The sequence below is a fragment of the Malurus melanocephalus genome, unplaced genomic scaffold (genome assembly GCF_030028575.1).
Source record: "Malurus melanocephalus ecotype Western Australia unplaced genomic scaffold, MMel_1.1 scaffold_12, whole genome shotgun sequence".
NCBI lineage: Eukaryota > Metazoa > Chordata > Aves > Passeriformes > Maluridae > Malurus > Malurus melanocephalus.
Window position 1 is genome coordinate 3,444,684 of NW_026623244.1, and position 18,372 is coordinate 3,463,055.

Below are 18,372 nucleotides of genomic sequence, written 5' to 3' on the forward strand. Positions count from 1 at the left end.
AGCAAGAGCTCCAACAGGCGCTGTGCAGCAAGAGATTGCTTAATTGAGTAAAGACAAATGAAATGATCCTGCTGTCTGCTAACAAAGGGTTGCAAACTGTTTCTGGATATAGGGGAAGCTAGTTCCTCTCGGCCCCTCTGCCACCCTTATCCCAGTGGGCAGCAGACACCTCAGGGTCCCTGTGCTCTGCCCGCAGATGCCACATCTGCTGGAGGCAGCCTTGCTTTGCAGCCTTGCCCCACGAGGCTAAAACTCCAGCAGCCTAGTGGCTCTAACAGGTATTTACTAGGACAGCCCTGACACAGAGCCCAAACATGAGCACAAACAGCTAAAAAATTTACCATCATGGCTGGACAGACCCAGAGAAAGGCTCGCTCTGGTAACATGGGCATGCTATTCTGCTCTGCCCAGGCCATGCTAGAAAGGAACTCCTCTGGCCATCAGCAGTGGGCTGCCCAGGATACTCAGTGCCATGCCAAGCATCTTTTTTCCCTTCAGCCTTAAGGTGGATCTGTGCAGCATTGCTCTAATTTCTGTGTCAAGGGTTGCTTCACCCTGCAAAACATTCTCTATCAGTGCTGCCTGGCACCAGTGCATTCCTATGTGTTCTCCATATGTGCTGACRGTCTTTCCACCTCAGTTTTCCAGGAAGAGCAGTGGTAAAACCAGGGAGTCCCTGTTTACARCCTCTGATGCAAACAGTACAGGCTGGTAGGCAAGGCACTTGGCTTGCCTGCTCATRGCTTGGCTCACTCAGACTTTTCCATATCCAACTTTCTTCTGCCCCAGCCCCACCATATTGATCCTTTCTCTCCTTGTCCCTTGGCCTCCTTGGTCTTCTGTGCCATCTGCACAGTTCCCTCTTCCCCCTGTTTTTGAAAAAAATATCCTTTTGAAGACATGACCAGAAAAAGAAAAATATACAAATATAAAGATAGCAGTAACCATATTAATACCTTTCAGTTAAGCTTTATCCCACCACATCCACGTTTGTCAGCAAGTCTGAAAGCAACACATGTTCAGGAGCAGGAATGACACTGCACCCATCTGTAGCCAGGTAACAAGAAGGTGATAACCTCTCCCAGCACATGCAAGAWGCCAAGGCAAAGTAGCTAAAGCTGTGGCATGGTGAGCATGGGTATGGTAGGACAGCTCTTGTCTCTAGAGCAAGACATATCTGACGGCATTTCACAAAGCTGTCATCCCACACAGCAGCGGGAAATACCTTCACCTCCTTCACATCTCAGCTCCCAGGGCTGCTGGGTTCCCGTGGAGCTGCTCTCTCCCCAGCCTTCAGCAATGAAGGCCATGTAAAAGAGTTGTGGGCAGGTTTCCAGCACTATCCAGTGTTACTTGGCAGCCAGAGAGTGCTAGGCAGGGCTGTAGTAAAATAGCACAAGCCCCATGTTTGGCCAGTTCCCCCCCTCCCCTTTCCCTTCCTAGRCTGCTTTCAGTAGCCTGGGACAGCAGTGGCAGAGTTAGAACTGCAGTGCCAAGGGACACATGAGGAAAGCTCTCCTATGGAGACAAGCAATGCTGATGTAAGAAACAACAGTAAAAAAAGAAATGCCAGACCATTAGAGCCTAAAAAGGAGTCTTGGGTAAAATCTCCTGTGGGTGGAGAACACGTCTCACATGCTACAAGGTCTGGAGAGTTAGTCAGCCTTATCCATACCCATAGCACAGAGACGGAGACAGCCTGTTAGCAGGCAGCAGGTTTAAAGCATAAAAAAGGAAATCGTTTTGCACAATGAAATTACCTCATCAAAGCTGAAAGTTACATGAGTACAAAAGAGGATAAGGTGAATTCACAGATAGCAGGGGCACCCACAGCTATCAGATCTTTAAGCAATCATTTTATCACAAGTTTCCTGAGCCTCTCTCTGGGTAGAAGAGAAGGTTTATGCTGTTTCCCTAAGCATCCCTCTAAATCCTCATGCACCACACAGCTGGATATGCATGCCAGTGTGCTGCCTGTTTGATCTGAACTAGCACGGCCTTTACACATTCTAGAAAAATGACAACCTAATGAATCTTTAATCCAGTAATAAATTTGGACATGTTTGAAAACACCAACGAAAGTAGAATCAAAMAATATAAAATGTTAGAAACAGTGCAGGAAATAAATAAAGGCTTAATTTGGAAAATATGGCTAATACATCTGGGATAGATCATACACTGCCCCACCCCCCACCCAGATGTTAAAAAATGGAGAAACCTTGAGGCAGTGGGATAAAGAGGGGAAGCAGAAATGCTCTGTGCCACTGTGGTGAGAGTGAGAGGAATGTGAATGCAAGCCCTGTCCCCCCATTGCTGCATTGCTGATGGTCACAGGCAGCAAAGAGCTGATCCCGCTGGAGCTGGCCATGGAAAGACTTCATCTGATGGGTTCATCTTCRTTCTGGCCATATTGTTAACAGAGGAAGATTGGAAAATTTGAGGAAAGTTCAAGCTAATAGCCATAAGAATGAGCAAACTCCGAAGAGAGCGTCCTGAAAGAAAAATAAAACCATGACAAGCATGTTTGCCTTGGCAGAGCTGYGGCTGTGGCTGCACACAGAGACATGCAGCCCTGTGAACAAGGGGCATGGGCCACTGTCCTTCACCTGTTTGGGGGGCTGGGAAGGTGGGCTGCACTGGTGCAGTGAGAGGGAAAATGGGAACTGCCCCTGTCCAGYTCACAGCAAGGGAGAGCAAACAGTTTTGGGGAAGTCAGGATRAAGCTGAGGCAAGGAAAGATGTGGTTTGGGCACTAACAGCCTTCCTGGGAGTGAGGCAACCTGTGTGAGGTGCCCAGAGCCTGGGAAGCACAACAGTGCCTTTCTCTACCAGGAGGGGATGCTACCCATCCACCAGGAACTTCAGAGCTGGCCCAGGAGAGCATCAAGGAGCTGGCAAGGGAGGAAATCACATCTCAGGACTTTTCCATGTTTAGTGCCAGAAGCTCCATTCCACTACTGGCAAACTCCCATCTTCTGGAAAACAGCATGAAAACTTAACTGGCATCAGTTCAGAAATCTTTATTATGATAAGCATACAGAGACTTGTGTGTGCATCAAAACAAAGATCCATTTCTTCAGGGCTGGGCCACAGAAGGAAAACACATGGCCCGGGTGGCAGGGACTGTTGTCCTCAGTTTGTCCTCCCCAGAGCCTCCTGAACAGGCTGTTGAGYCTGTGACAAAGCTGGCAGCCCTGCAGAGCCCACACATCCTGCCTGGCACAGAGCATGGGAAGGATYGGGGTGGAGAAGGAAGGGGCACACATCCGGCCCAGAACTGCTCTGGGAGCAACCAGAAAGCCCTGGCCAGGGCCAGCACTTCAAATCAGCCGCCACTGCAGAGGTGATGGCCCCACTTCTGAGAGCTTGCTTGCAAATGGAGGCCCCACTGCACTYTGCTGTAGGGCTGGAAAAATCAGCTGTAGCCTGTGCACAGAGGAGAGGCAGCCTTATCAGGGAGCAGAGTGAAGGGTACTTTGAGCYTTGGTGGGGAACAGCTTTCCTGTAAGAGGTGAGCGTGCTGCAGGTATCCAGGCTCTCTCTTCTGACAGGTTCTGAGAGCTCTGCCCCACACTTGACTCACAGAGCTCCTCAGTCCCAGCAAGACCAGGCTGCTCCTGCACCCTGCAAACCCATCACATCCCTCTGCAAGGAACTTCCCCAAAAATGGACCAATCAGCATTTGAACCCAAACTGGAGACACTCATCCCRCCTTGCTGCAGCACACTCAGAGCTTCCTAGGAGCCCAGGAGAGTTCTCTCTTCTAGGAGAGACCAAGGTCTGGAGTCTTGGCAGTGCAGCAGAGCTGAATAGTGAATAAATATTTGCTAGACAAGAACATGTGATGTTAAAAGATGCTTTACCCGSGAAAAGCAAAATGGTACAGCAGGCAGTGTCTGGAAATTAAAGCCAGAAGCTATCAAATTAGAAATAAGGCACAGATAATTRTCAGTGAGGCAGATCAACTGTATTAACCAGAGAAATGATACATTATTACTGGCACATTTGGAAACTCCCTTCACTATCATTARTGGCCTTCATGTACACCGGTGGCTCTCGAACACACATTTTGAATACAGCTGGATCAGATGCACCACAAAAGCAAAGAAATGAATGCTCATAAATTTGAACTCTTTGACCAAGGATTTTGAGTARCCTCCATGAATAAAGTCCTGCAATAATGGGAGAAATGGGGAGAAAACAATCAGAGGCTGTTCTGTGAATGTTCACATACAGGCAGTGACATGCAATGGTGTCACCCTGACAGGATGCCTTCAGTCAACCAATTCCTGGAGCCTCAGCCTGCTCGAGTTGCATGTCTGTTGTCACCTTAGAAGTTCTGATCCTGGAGAAACAGGAGAATGGGGTCTAAAAGTCATAAGGTTTAAAAATAYTTTAATGTATTTTGCTTTTATCTAAGTTTGGGGTCTTTAGGTTGCACTTAAGCCACACTTAAACCTTTAAAAAGCCCCAAAACTCGAACCAAAAAGTGAGATAATTAAGACAGGAGGAGCAAGTGAAGATGCCAGCTGCTCACCTGGCTCCAGAATCAGGAGCTAACAATATTAATACTATGGGACTTGCAATGAAGGTACAAAACACTGTAAAAGCTCTTCTCCCAGGTATTTGCCATTTCCCTTTGACATAAATCCTTAGCAGAGACCAGAAGAACAGACCAGCAGAACCTTTCTTTCCACACCAGCTTCCACACGGAGTTCTTGCATCAATTTCTGACATGTCCTAATGATCTGCCGGCTCTTGTCATGGCCACAACTGAGCAGCTGCCAGATCCCCACCGAGGTCTCAGCAGAGGAATTGCCATTCTGCCCATTTCCTTGCTGTTCACGGGAAGGAAGGATGCACCAGCTCAAGTGGGGAACTCCTCCAGGGCATCTGCTCTGCTACAAAGACTCCGTGCACACGGGAGCTGGCACTGGGTGGGTGKGGTGTGTTGCAAATGAGACTGTCGGAGCTGCAGTTTCTCCTGCACGCCTTCCAGCCACGACCTAAACTTCTGTTCATCCCTCATCAACCTATCTTTGCTGCAAACAGCAGAAGGAAGACTCCTGAATTCTGACACCGCAGTGTGTTTGCAGATAAAACAAAAACTGGCCAATGGACTCAGAGCTGGTGAAGTGTCATTTGCTGACTGAGCTGGATARCCTGCTGGGGAAATGTTGTTTGAACAGCACATGTTTCAGTGGAGCCACATGGAAGGCAAAATGGCTCATATCGAGAGACAGTGATGTATGATGTGAGACAGARGCTGTTCTGAAATGCAACGACTGGAAAACAAGACTGAATTGCAATAGTCCAGCTGGACTCAACAGCCTAAAACATTTCTGTTAAGTGAGCAGAACCCGGACCAGAGATATATGAGTGGGGAACATAGAATATAGATCAAAACCAGATTTATACACTATTGGTGACTCTACTACCACTCATTRCTGAGAACTTTGGTGTCCAAGTTTCAGAACAATATAAAACTTTTAAAAGAAGTGGAGTCAAGAGCTACAAGTGAGGTGAGCACAGAGTGCTTTACAGATTGAAAATCAATCTATTTAGTACGATTTAATGACAACTTCCAAGCACCAACAAGGAAAAAAGGTGTTTTAATAGCAGAGTTACTCAGTCTTTCAGAAATGGGCAGAACAAGATCCAACAGAAGCTGAAGCCAGCTAATTTAGAGCAAAAATAAGACAGAGATTTTTGGAAGAGCAATGATCTGCCCTTACCTTTAGGTCCTTCATTATATTAGGGCTTCTACTTCCAGGCATGAAGTAGAAAAAACGGGGTGACATTTTCCAGCCTGGACTGTGCAGAGGGACAGGCTGGGAGAGCTCTGTGTCTGTGCTTGCCTAAAGRAAAAGGCATTATTGGGGTTGCAACTCCTGACCCCTCCACACTGCCTACACCTTTGCTTGGGGAAACTGGTGAATGTGTGTGTTTGCTATGCCTTTCTCTCTACAATCTGCTTTCTTTTGGCCTTCACACTTACAGATCATTATGAGAAGAGATTTCTGAGATTTTGAGGGAGGTAGACAGGCACCAGTGGTTTCTGAATGTTTTTACAAAAATGGATTTCTGACTTACCTCTCTTTTTCTTGGAAGGAGAAAAGGAAAAATGGAAAAAAAAAAAAATTCATAAACTCAATCAGTGGCATTGTCCTAGCTGTCTGCGAGAAGACGGGCTGCAATATGTGCACTCACAAGCCCTGGGTCTTATGGCCATAGGATAAGCCTGTGCCATGAGGGAAGGAAAGGCAAATCTTCTCTAATTTTGCTGGTGGAAAGAGTATTTCAATCTGTGCACACCCCTGCTGGTGAACTGCTGCCAGCTGCCCACAGGAACATTACCTGATGCACGTTTTCCCTAGATTGGAGGCTGCTGTGTTATCAGCACGGTGACCCTGGATTGCCTCAGTGGGTCTGGGCCTGAGGGCACACTGATCACAGCAGAGTCCCTGCAGGCATAAATAATCACTCCTGGCCAAGGAACCCGGGCCAGTACAAGCTGTCCCTACCAAACCCAGCAATGCCTGGCTGGGAACTTGTGGCTTGATGTACCTTCGGGATGTGGGAAYGGCTCAGTGCAACAGCGAGCCAGCTTTGGTCCAGCAACAACATCAGGAAGACGTGGGAAAAAGGCCTTTGGCCACCTGCAAAAGGAGCTGACGGCCAACAGAGCCCAGCTAAGGGCTGCTGACCACCAGCACACTCAGTTTCTTCATCCTCATCCCTTCTTTTCCCAGCGCCTGACCCTCTTTCAGGGGCCAAGCAGGAGCGAGCGCTGTACCCGGCTGCAGGGCTGTGAGAGCTCAGGGCGCAGGGGGTGAGCAGAGATGTGCTGGTGCTGAAAGGGCTCTTGGGAACAGCTTCAGCAGAGAGGGAGCAGGATCACCCTGTATGTGACAGCTCCCAAGAGCTCAGTGGGGTGTGTGACCCTGAGATAACCCTTGCAGGAGCACTGGCTCCCAAAGATTGCTGCCACTTTTCTCTTTATAATGCTGTGCACAAGGCAGAAACCAACAAGCAGCAAAGTTTCATTGAATGAAAGTACGACCCATTCAAGGAGGGGACACCAGCTTGTCTGTCCTCRGCAGAGAAAGGTGGCGAGCCTGATGTCCCAGCATCTGTCAGTGCAAGTGTGATTCAGAAGAAATAAATGCCCTTGTTGTACAGTCAGTAACTTCAGTGAGAGGGACTCTGCAGTACAGGTGGCTCTRCTGGTGTCTCCTAGCCCTCAGCAGCCAGGATGACAAGGCTCCTCTCCCCTCCAGGTTCTTCCTAAACAATCCCCTTCTGCAGGCACTTGGGCTTGTGGAAGAGCAGCCAGGCGAACAGGAGCACGGACACCAGCACGAGGGAGCACAGCACCATCAGCCCCACGTAGCTGCCGTGGGAGAGAGGGGGCCCGGCCGGCTCCTCTGCAGGGATCATGTTGGTCAGGTTCAGCATGTAGCCCAGGGTCCAGCCTGCATCACTGCTGCCRATCTGGAACAGGACAAGAGCAGGGTCAGTGCTGGGAGGTGCTGGAGCTGCCTGCATTGCTGGGGCAGTGGCACCCCGGGCTCAAAGGGCCAGGCTGTGCAGCAGAGACTGCAAACAACTGCTGGGATAGAGCCCTCCCCACCGTGAAACACACCTTTCCAAGGAAGTGGATCATTTGCCAGTTATTTTCAGTGAACTCATAGCCATTTTCCAGCAGAGAGAGGATGTAGGCTCCAGAGAAGCAATATTCACTCAGGTACTTTTCTTTGATGTTCTGATATTCTRTTTTCACCTAGGGAAGGAGGCAGTCACCAGATTGTTAAACACACYTTCCCACTGCTCCTGCTTGTGCCTGCGCATCCACTGCACATGCTGGGGGCATCTTCCCCATCTTTMTTGCTCTGGAAATCAACCCCAGCCATTTCTCCTACAGAAAAGTCCCAGCAGCCCCTGTCTACTGCAACAAACACTGCTCACCTCTTGCCAAGGCCGGGCGCAGAAGGTCTCAATGGTGCTCGTCACTGTGCGCAGGGCAAGGGGGTTTGGCTCACTGGTCAGGTTCAAAAAGTTCATCACAAAATAGAAAGCAGAAAAAGCCTGAGGGAGAAAGATTCTTTTAATCTGACAGGGTCTCAGCATGAGCAGTACAGCATAAATACCACAAAAGAAAAAGAAAGGAAGAAAAAAAGATAAGAAAGAAAAATATAAGAAGCATCATCACACAGAAGAGCAGGAGTTTTTTCAAGAGTGATGTAATTTTAAGGCACACCCCTCAGAGCTGCTGAGAGATGGAGGGAGGAATTATGGTACCCTGAAGAACTTCTCTCCTTTACTTTTGCCAGTGGCAAACAGTGAGTGCTGATTGCCATCACAACCATGATCCCATTTTGGCAACTGAGCCAGATAARTGTGCAACCAATATCACCACAAAGAGCAGAGGTGATGGTCTGAAAGGGCTGTACAGAGCCCCATCACATAATCCAGAGTCCAGGAAACACATCTCTGACCACGGCCAGCAGCTGATCAGTAGGAGGCAGCTTGAGCACAGGGCAAGGGTGTATGAGCAGCTCCCTGGAAAGCCTCACAATCACTGAGGTCTTGSAGCTCTAGGGCTGATGGTCACATGGTGTCACACACAATGTGTGTTCAGAGTGTGCACGGTCTCCTCATCCTGTCTGGGAAGAGACAGCTGAGCTGACTGCTTTCAGCAGCACTCTGACACTCCTGGGTGAATTTCAGGTCTGGCACCACCACTGACCTCAGGACACAAGGTTTTCAGCAGCAGTGTTCCTGCCTGCAGCAGGCTCTCTGCTGCTGGACATCAGGAAGGACAGCTTAAAAATTGAGTAAATAGAGCACCCCAAGGAGATGGGTTAGAATGGGAACAGTGCAGCACTGKTAGGCCGGTGTTTACTGGGGTAACTCTTAACACGTCTGTCCTCACAGCAAGTGCAGCACTGCTTTTTGTAGTTACGTGCCTCAAAAGTCATCTTGCAAATGATTTCCTGCCTCAGTCATGAAGAATGCACTCTGGCATTACTCTGAATTTCTGCTCTTCTGACATTCTGGATTAGAGAGAGTTGAAGAATGKGAAGACTCACCCCAAAGTCCCCTTGTAATGGAGGTAGGTATATCCCATTGAAGGAGCAACTGGAGTAAGGACAATTGGTTTTGTCRAAGAGTTTCTGAATGCTTTCTCGGCACTTTTGATAGTTCCCCTCTCCCTCTATGTACAGCTCATTGAAAGGTAATTCYTTTTTCTTGTCTGATGTGCAAGGGTTTTTGAAGAAGTCACTTATATTTATAGTCCTCTGATAACCCTTGTGGAAGCACGGGTCGTGGAGGTTGCTGTTCTCCATGGTCTGAAAAGTAAAAATCAATCCAAGCTGTTACACTTTGCTCTGSACTAACACCCTGAGAAAAAGCCACGAGAAAGGGTGGCACTTGTCACAGTACATCACATCCAGGTGCACACAGAAGGTCAAAGGGATGCGGATGGCTTAAGGCACTGGCTGTGCAGAGGAGAATGTGGATACTGCCACAGCCACCTTGTAGGACCCTGGRCAAATTAGTTCAAGATGCAGTTTGTGAAGCTGCTGTTGATTTGGGTTTCTCAGAGATGATAAAATGTCACCTCCCCCTGGTACTTCAGTTAAATGCAGTTCTCTTGCTATCCCATGGCCAAGAATCARGGCATCCCAGACTGGCAGTACTTTTGAAAGTATTGACTGTCACCTCTTTGGGCACCTCATGCCCAGTCTGTATGGAAGACAATRACATTTCCCTAATCCTGACTGAGACACGACCTGGGACACAGCGACTTTTACAACACCAGTATCCCAAAGCAGGTGTAGATGTACTTGCCGTTAGGTCCTTGGCCAGTTTCTGCTGCAGAGCCTGGTCCTTGCCATAGCAGAGAAAGCTGTGTGTGTACACTTGGTAATCCTTGCCATAGAGACGGAAGTAGAGCTGGTTCTCYGGGGACTCAGAAGAGAGATCCTTTGATACAAAGGTAATCTGTGTTGAGGCTCCTCCAAGGTCTAGTGCTCCTGATGTCTCACTTAAGGATTTCAGGGAGTGTAGAAGCTTTTTCCAGCCAGACTTGGGGGGAAAAAATTAAAGTAAACCAGCTATATCAGGCATGAAGAAGATTTATTTTGGAGAAATGAAAAAGAACTATGAGAAGAGAAGCAGAAGCACAGAACACAGAAAGCATGGGAAGCCCTGGAGGGGACATGAGATGAGAGCTGGAAAAAGACACAAGAAAGATGCAAGCTTGTACATACAGAAGATAGATCATGTCCAAATACTTGCATGAGGACAAAGAATATGAAATCCAATACCATTGTTATGAGAAAAAACCAATCAACTTACTGTTTCAGCTCTCAGAATATTTCTAAGCTCAATAAGAAAGATTCATAGCCAAACTTTTCAGAAACAGAAATATTTTAGATCAGGAAGTCAGAAGGATGCTGTACCCAAKCAAAATTATTGAAGATGCTGCTGTTTTATTTCCGTGCTTGCAGCCTGACTATAGTGGTGCATCCTGATACCTCTAAGCATCAGGATATGCTCACAGCAGCTGCTTAGGCAAGATGGGCAGCTCTCTGACCCCAGGTCAATGGCTTACACAGGAAGACAGTGCCTGTGACACCTTCTTGCAAAGCATGGYTTACAAAATGCTGCCAGCCAGTGATTCCAATGTAGCTGCTATTGATACTTCACCTGCTTGAAGTTGCCCATAAGGTAGTTAATGGTGATCCATCCATAGGCTCCTTCTTCCTGCCCAGTGATGATTCTGGCACCCTGGAAGTTGAAGGGAGCTAAGCGTAGTGTCTTCTCTACTGAGGACAAGACTTTGTCGGCTGCACTTTCATTCTGCAACCTGGATGAAGGGAAGAGAGGATGGGATGACTCTGCTGACAGCTCTCAGCAGAGCTGTGAGCTGTGCTTGATTCTGAGCAGGCAGGCTGCAACTCCCCACCAAGTGTTAATTACAAGAGAATGGCCATTCATGTGGGTCATCCAGCTCTAACTGGCCATGCCCCTCTCTGTCACACTTTGACAGCACAGCTGCCACCAGCTCTGACATTTACAGACCCTACAGCGGAGAGTGGTCGGTGCTGGGAGCAGAGAACAGAGCTCTTGCTCTGTAGCATGTGTCCTCATAGGAATTGCACTGTKGAGATTCCCCTCACTGTTTACCATCACCATTAGAGAAGAAGTCCCMAAGGTATCCCCAGGAAGATTTCCCAGGTGATACATACTCAAGATCAGTTCCATGTGCCAGCCACACAAGAGGTCTGGGGCACCCTTACAAAAATCACAAGTTGTAATCAAAGGAAGATGTGATTATAAAGTTATCTTGGCCTCTGATGGACCTCTGTGGGGAGTTGCAACATGGTTGGCTCAAAAATCCTGGATTAGACCTAATACCAGCCTGTGGGATGTTTGAGCATCCCTTTGTTGTGGGGTTTGTAGTTTGGCATCACCCTGGACACCGCTGATCGGGTGTCTCTGTGCCGCATGAGGATGCACAAGATGATGGAGGGTTGGAGTGAGTGGGCAAGCAAGGGAAAAGCCCAGGGGACTGGGGGCTCAGAGAGGTCAGCAGAGGGTATCTGGGAGCTGGCAGCAYGTCCAAGGACTTGTCTGGAGAGCCTCCCATTGCCCCAGGAGCTATCCCAGGAGAAGGGGTGGAGCCCTGCCGTACCTGAGAAGCCGCATGCCAGCAGTTGCTCCGAGGTAGACGGGTGTCTCTTTGTGCTGTGCTGAGGGAATCACCTCTTTTGCTTGTTGTAGGCACTGTGCCAGAGAGGGACCTGCCTTCTCTGTGGCATGGGAGTAACCTGAGATCCCAGGGCCTGCAGGGAGTAAAGACATTTCATTGTTCACCGCCAAGCATAACCCCAGAACGCTGCCATGAGCAGGTGTATTAAACTGTATTAAACTGTATTAAACTGTATTAAACTGTATCGCAGGCAGCAGTGTCAGAGTCAATCACCCCATTCCTGAGGAGCTTTAGAAATCCTACAGCACCACCCGAACCCAATGCACAGGGTGGGTGGAACAGTGCTCAGCATCTGCCACCCTTTCTCTGCAAAGCAGGCCATGAACCAGCAATCAGGGCTGAGACAAGACATTTCTTTAGCATGCCCTGAACATCTGCAGTCTCTTTGCTGAGCCTGCCTGGATGTACTCTGGATCTGTGCCTGAAAATCCCTGACCCTGCTGTGCTGGCTCCTCTGGGGGCAGATGCTGTCATTTGTTTGTGTACTTTATAYTCACTCTACAACACTGGGTGTTCTGCAGCTATTGCCTCTTATGCTAACCCAAGGAAAAAATCATTGTCCTTGTCTGCCATGTGTCCCTGTCTGCCATGTGTCCCCTGGCTCCCTGGACTGCCCCAAAACCAGTGCCTGCGTGGCAGTGAAGCCCCATTTGCTCCAGGCTGCCGTGTGCTCAGTGTGCTGCTCATGGTGTGGGATGCTCAGCGCTGAGCAGATATCACAGCAGCCTGATAACMGTGAGGCTCTCCCCTGCTCTGCAGAGGCTGGAAAAGACCCCAGGCAGGTCTGACAACACCTCTGACCTGCTCAGGATGCAGCAATCCGTGATGGCCTGTGCTGTTTCTTGTTGTGTGCACCCCTGGGCTTCATTTATGCCTTTCTAAACCATACAGYAGCTACACAGCAATTAAAGAGAATAAAAAAATAGGTCCTGACACGCCTTAATTGAGCGACCTTGAGCCACAAGCCCAGTACATAGCTTGCACAAAAGCCTTGAAAAAGAGCAAATCATGCTCTCCCCTGTCACTGCCTTCAGCAGCACTTTAGCAAGAGTGCATGCAGATATTTTATTTATTTAAGAACATTCTTTGGTGTAGTTCTTTCCAGGAAGGTATTACATGCAAGCATCCTAAAAACAAAGGAAAAAGTGGATCTATTTTTCTCCCCTAGAAGTTCAGGGACATACAGCTCCCCATGGGAAGAAGTGAGATATACATTAAATCACAGATGTAATACTGTTTACTACTGGCCTCTTCCTCTAGATTTCTCCTCCCCCACCCCTTTTATTACATTATTTCTTCTTCATCCCATGCCCCTTCCACAGCTCCTTTTTCTCCTCTTACCTTCAACTTTACACACCTCCACCTGCCTCACCACCCCAGTGTCRTTCTCCTTCTCTGCTGGCCACTCGTACACGTAGAGGTTGGTGTGGGAYGACCCCGCATCCAGCACGATCCCATACTGTGGGCAGAACAGAGCCACTGTCACACCTCAGGCACCCAACCAGAGCTGGCGTGTCCCCTCCACACACAGGGGACCAGACACACACAGCCCATCTGCCTGGCAGCTGTGCCAGTGTGTGCCATTGCTCCTCTTGGCAGAGCAAAACTTCCATCAAAGGGTGTGGGAGCAGAGAAACTGCAAAGTTGGGACTGGTTACTTGAGCACTRATAAACCCCTAACCCCCAGCTTGTTTCCCTCTAAGGGCACCTTGTAATACCTTAATATTCTTCGGAAGTGGCTTGTTTTGGGTCACTGCTACAGCAATTAAAGCAATTACAGCCAAAGTCGAGAGGAATCCCAGGATGAGTAGAATCATTCTTGTCGAGGACATCTTTGGTTTGGTACCTGTGACTAGAGCAGGAAAAGGATGTTAATATCCCATTAGCCCATCTTGTCTCACACCCCAAAGGCATGTCTTGTGGCATGTTCCTGCTGTCCCTTTCCACCATGAAGTATCTGCCTTTGCCCATCAGCTTATGAATGGCCTGTGTTTGCACAATTGGCACAATATGGTTATAAATCACACTTTGCAGAACTTGTACCACTTCGGTTCCTTAAATGTTATGGTGTATTGGGGTAACCTATGTAACTAATTAAGATTTTTGTGGATTAACATACATGATTAGCAATAGAATTCAGAACCAATATACATATACCTGCATCTATTAGTGGTTAGCATGATGCTGTCCTTCACATTTTCCTGCTTTGGACAATCCTTCATGTATCCCATGGTGAAAACCTCATTTCACAATTTAGACTTGGCTACTTTTGCAGCTGTTTAAAAAAATAGCACTTTACTACCTGGAGCTCTATAAAGGGCATCRATACATTTTTCAGATTTGTAACTTTGATGTAAATTCAACACCTTCAACAAATAGCTCTAGGGGGACATACTTGCTGCCACTATGACATGAAATCACTTTCCACCATCAGTGATGGCTCCATACTCAAAAGCACTGACCATCTGACAGGTTTCTCTTTTCCCTACACACAAATGCTCCAGGACATGTCTAGAAACACATTTCAGGTCATTCAGGATATGGCAATACCTCAGTGCAGGCAACCACATCAACTCTTGTCACGCTCTGAGGTGACTGAACCTGCTCTGCATCTGCATGCTAAAATTTGGGTTCCAGAGGTCTCCAGACCTCCACGCCCAGATCAATGCTACAAATCCATCCTGGCACTTCATGTSATGCATCCAAATATGAAAAGCATTCAAGTTTTGTTCAGGGTAAGCCTCTAACTGCTCTGTTTTCATGTGAGAGGTGGTCCCATGTTCCATAACTATTTAGTGTTACCTGACCTTACAAATGACCCAAAATCCTCAAGTCATTTTCAGAATTCAATCTGAGTGAAAAGAAGCAATGCACCTCTGGAAATCTCTAACTRTATGAAAATAACATCTTCTTAGAGCAAATAGAACCTAGAAGTGCCAGAAGGGCTTGCTTTGAAGATGCCGCAGACAGATCCATTGGGAATGTAACACTGACCTGCAGCTCTGTGCTCTCTCTCACATGTCAGTCTGCCGAGGTTAACTGTGAAATTTGGAAGCTTGTAACTCTCACATTTGGTAAGTCCCTGTTAGAGGCTCAGCATGCTTGCCAATATCTCCAAGAATGCAGCTTAAAAAAATAGTCTAGTGCACATACCAGACAGTAGGAAGTAAGAATGTATTTTATCCAACTTTATTCAAAAAAACGCCCCAGAATTCAGGGCTTGAAGTGATTAGAAACAGCAGAGCATGACAGCTGGGAGACCTTCCTTCTTAAGGGAGAGATTAGTTGGCTCAGGTTATGATAGCACTGAGCATGTCTTTTGAACAGAAATTCTTTTAACCCTAGAAAAAAGAGTAAAAACAGATTCTAGAATATAAAATTAGAAGTCAGTGTGCTTGAAAACTGAAACTGATGCTGATGGTTGCACAGCACATCCATGTACTTATTGCCACCTTTACTCCAGGTCTTGCCTAGAGCTAGCCATGAACAAATTTGTTATGTGTTTGCTGTCTTAGGAATGAAGGACATGTGACTTTGCACAAATTCTGTGATTTTTGAATTTCCTGTTGTGATGGACATTGCCTGCCTGCTGTATCTTTTCAGCAGCCTCACTCTGAAAGTACCAGCACTGGCAGCAAAGCAGAAACATTTTTTCTCACTGTAATGGACCATCCCAATTATCAGCTAGAAATCCCTTGTCTGTAGGCAGAGGCATAATGACAATTTTCGGCATCCCACCTGCAGCCTGAAATTAGTAAATTTTTTGCMAAGGCACATTATTTTCTTAATCCTKAATATGAGTTTAGCCTGAATTTTGGTTCAGCATCATGAGCACTTTTCAGGACTCTGGGGTTTGCAGATAGCTCACTTCATTGCTGTGTCCCATACCAGACCATCCACCTATGTGACCTGTAATGCTACCAAGGAGCATTTTATTGAAAAKTTTAATAAAAGAAAAGGTACAAGTTGGCAAGCATAATCCAGAAGGTAGCGTAAAGAAGTAATAACCTTCCAAAGAGCTCTCAAAATGTACAGACTTGAACACTTGACAGACTTGTTTAAAAAAGACAGGCTTAAAATATCCAAACAAAAACCACCCACTGCAGACCCATCTAAAGAATTCAATATCATTAAAATTCACTTGCCATTTGTTCAGAAAGGTGAGGTATTTCARTAAGTTSCCTTTTCTGTACTCTTGGATCCATCTCCATCAGCTCGAGGTGTAATTGCAAGTTCTGCAGGGGCTAAAGAATTAACATATTCCAGCTTCCTCCAGCTCCTTAGAATTTCACATTCACACTGCTCARTGTCATGCAAAYACTCCWCAGTGTCCACCAAGTGGAGCAGTACTTGACTGACTGCCAGGCCCCAGGATTTTCCTTCCACTAGCAGTTTTCCCCAGCTAAAGATTAAGCAGACATGATCTTCTGTCTCTGTGCCCAGTCAGAATCCAAACAGAGACAGATCTCTACTCTTTCTCTCGTACTGCCCACTGTGTGCAGTGACAAAAATATCCCTTAGGGCCMTAGAAATGATGCTGCTTTTCTTCTGTCAGAGCTGAGAGCTGCTTGGTGCTGGAGCCTTGCCCGGCTGTACGGGCATTGAGCACTCTCCAGATGTTGGAGCACAGCTCAGCTGCTCAGGCATCTCTGTCTGTTTCCAATTTTGGTCTCTTTGCTTTTTTGTAGGGGCTGCCTACCACTGGTTCCATCCAGTGATGGTCCCAAAACATAAACAGATTTAACACCATTTCTCGCAGACAGGGAATGGGAAGGATGCTRTCAGTCACTCCAGGTAGCAGCAGTTTTGCTGTGGAAACTCTGTTGCTGGCAGTGAATAACCAGGAAGGACCACGCCAGCGTGGGAGGCAGCTCTGAGTGAAGGCAAGGAAGCAGATTTGACTCCTGTGTGTTCCAGAGCTCCAAACAARTAGGAAATGGAGTTCCCAGCCAACACTCCACTAGAGTCACTGGCACCTCTGTGTGCCAGGAGATGCCCACCCTCAATCCTTTTTGCAACAAATAAGACTTGGTAACACAAGTTAAAAGGAATCAGACAGCCAGCTGTTTTAAACATGCAATAAGGAGAGATAAAGGCTCATKTAAGGACTGACATTAGGAATGTCAAGCAGAAAAGATGTTGTGCATAGATGAAAACCATACTTGGTTTAAACAGTCTCACTGAGACCCATCATCTCTAATAAATACAAATATTTTTGTAAGCTCTGACTTAGCATAACAGATAAAGCTGATGTTTGATCTTTCCTCTGGATGTTCATGCTCAATCTGTTACAGAAAGGATCACAAGAGGACRTCCCCCTTCCACTGCACAAGAGCCACACTGACAGAGACAGTTCCTAGAATCACCTTTATCCTCTCAGCACTCCTCTGTATGGTCAGAAACGTTCCCATTTTCAACATTAATTTATTTAATGCCAGTCTATTCCCTCTGCCTGTCCCTCCACTTCTATCTCACAACTTCTGCAATGCTCAATCCTGCAGGAATTTGTTCTCTTAGTCAGTTTGTAAGAAATGATCCCTTATGGATTTTTGTCTTTTCCAGCCTTTTCTGTCTACYTGAAGAGCCCAGCATCATTCTCTGTGTATAGAATTACTTGCTTATACTTTTCTTGAGCATTCAGACCAGAGATGCAAGGASACTGATCTTGCACAATAACAAACCACAGGAGATGATACAGTCTCAACCGAAATGAAGTGAGGTGGTGACCTCAGAAACGTGATAATCTACCTTCACAGGCAGTGCAAAATCAACCCAGYGCCTCTCATGTGATCCCAGCAAACCCACACAGGAGAGAGGGGCTCTGGCAATGCTGTTGTGCACATTTCCTGACTGCAGGAGTTTGTGTCTGTGCAGTTCTCCTGGCAGTGATGGCAGGGAAAGGGCAGGGGAGCAGTCAGTGCTGCTGTTTGACATGGAGAGGGGACACACACATCACCCTCCTGGTGAGTGAAAATGAGATTCCAGGCTGAATTGCCTGAAAAACTCACTGATTACTCTGTGARGCTGCTGAGTTGCACCAGGATTTGATTACCCAAAAGGCACTCCTGTCTTCAGATTCACCACAACCAAACATCTGAGTGCATAAACACTCAGAACAGCCACACTTCTTCATTTATCAACCCTTTTGTGAAATTTTCCCTGTCCCCAACTGACTTCTTACTCATCCTTCATCTGCCTTTTTCCTTTCAACATGCTCGTATCCAAGTTACCTAGGAAGACTTTGCTGCAAAATAATGCAAACCACCTGTTTCAAGCCAGCACATTGGAAAAGTATTTTCTTAGGCTGTCAAGAGGCTCAGGTTTGTCTTAGAATTTACATACAAGCACATATGCAGGCTTTGGTTTAAGGGGCTTTAGTTCAAAGTATCAGGGCAAGACAATCAGCATGCTGAAATTAGAATTCAAGCTCCAGATCAGGATTTTATGTCACTTTTTGGAACTGTTACATGGAAGAGTGTGGGAGACTCTGCTCCAAAGACTGTGGCCTGAATAGTGGTGTGATCTCTGCCCCTCCTTGTAGTGCTATGTAGAATAATAAATACACATTTAYTGGGTTATATTTTTCCAGA

General features: G+C 47.0%; 1 protein-coding gene across 1 annotated transcript; it reads right to left on the reverse strand.

The window, feature by feature from the left end:
• Positions 1 to 1,938: 1,938 nt before the first annotated feature.
• ENTPD1 (ectonucleoside triphosphate diphosphohydrolase 1) lies at positions 1,939 to 17,744 on the reverse strand. Its single transcript, XM_057380911.1, is given in 11 exon segments — positions 1,939 to 7,494; positions 7,646 to 7,783; positions 7,969 to 8,088; positions 9,093 to 9,353; positions 9,856 to 10,092; positions 10,717 to 10,876; positions 11,705 to 11,855; positions 13,124 to 13,241; positions 13,501 to 13,634; positions 17,588 to 17,614; positions 17,617 to 17,744. Coding segments are annotated over 11 exon segments (1,653 nt in total). The 5' UTR covers positions 17,717 to 17,744; the 3' UTR covers positions 1,939 to 7,287.
• Between the last annotated feature and the right edge of the window lie 628 nt (positions 17,745 to 18,372).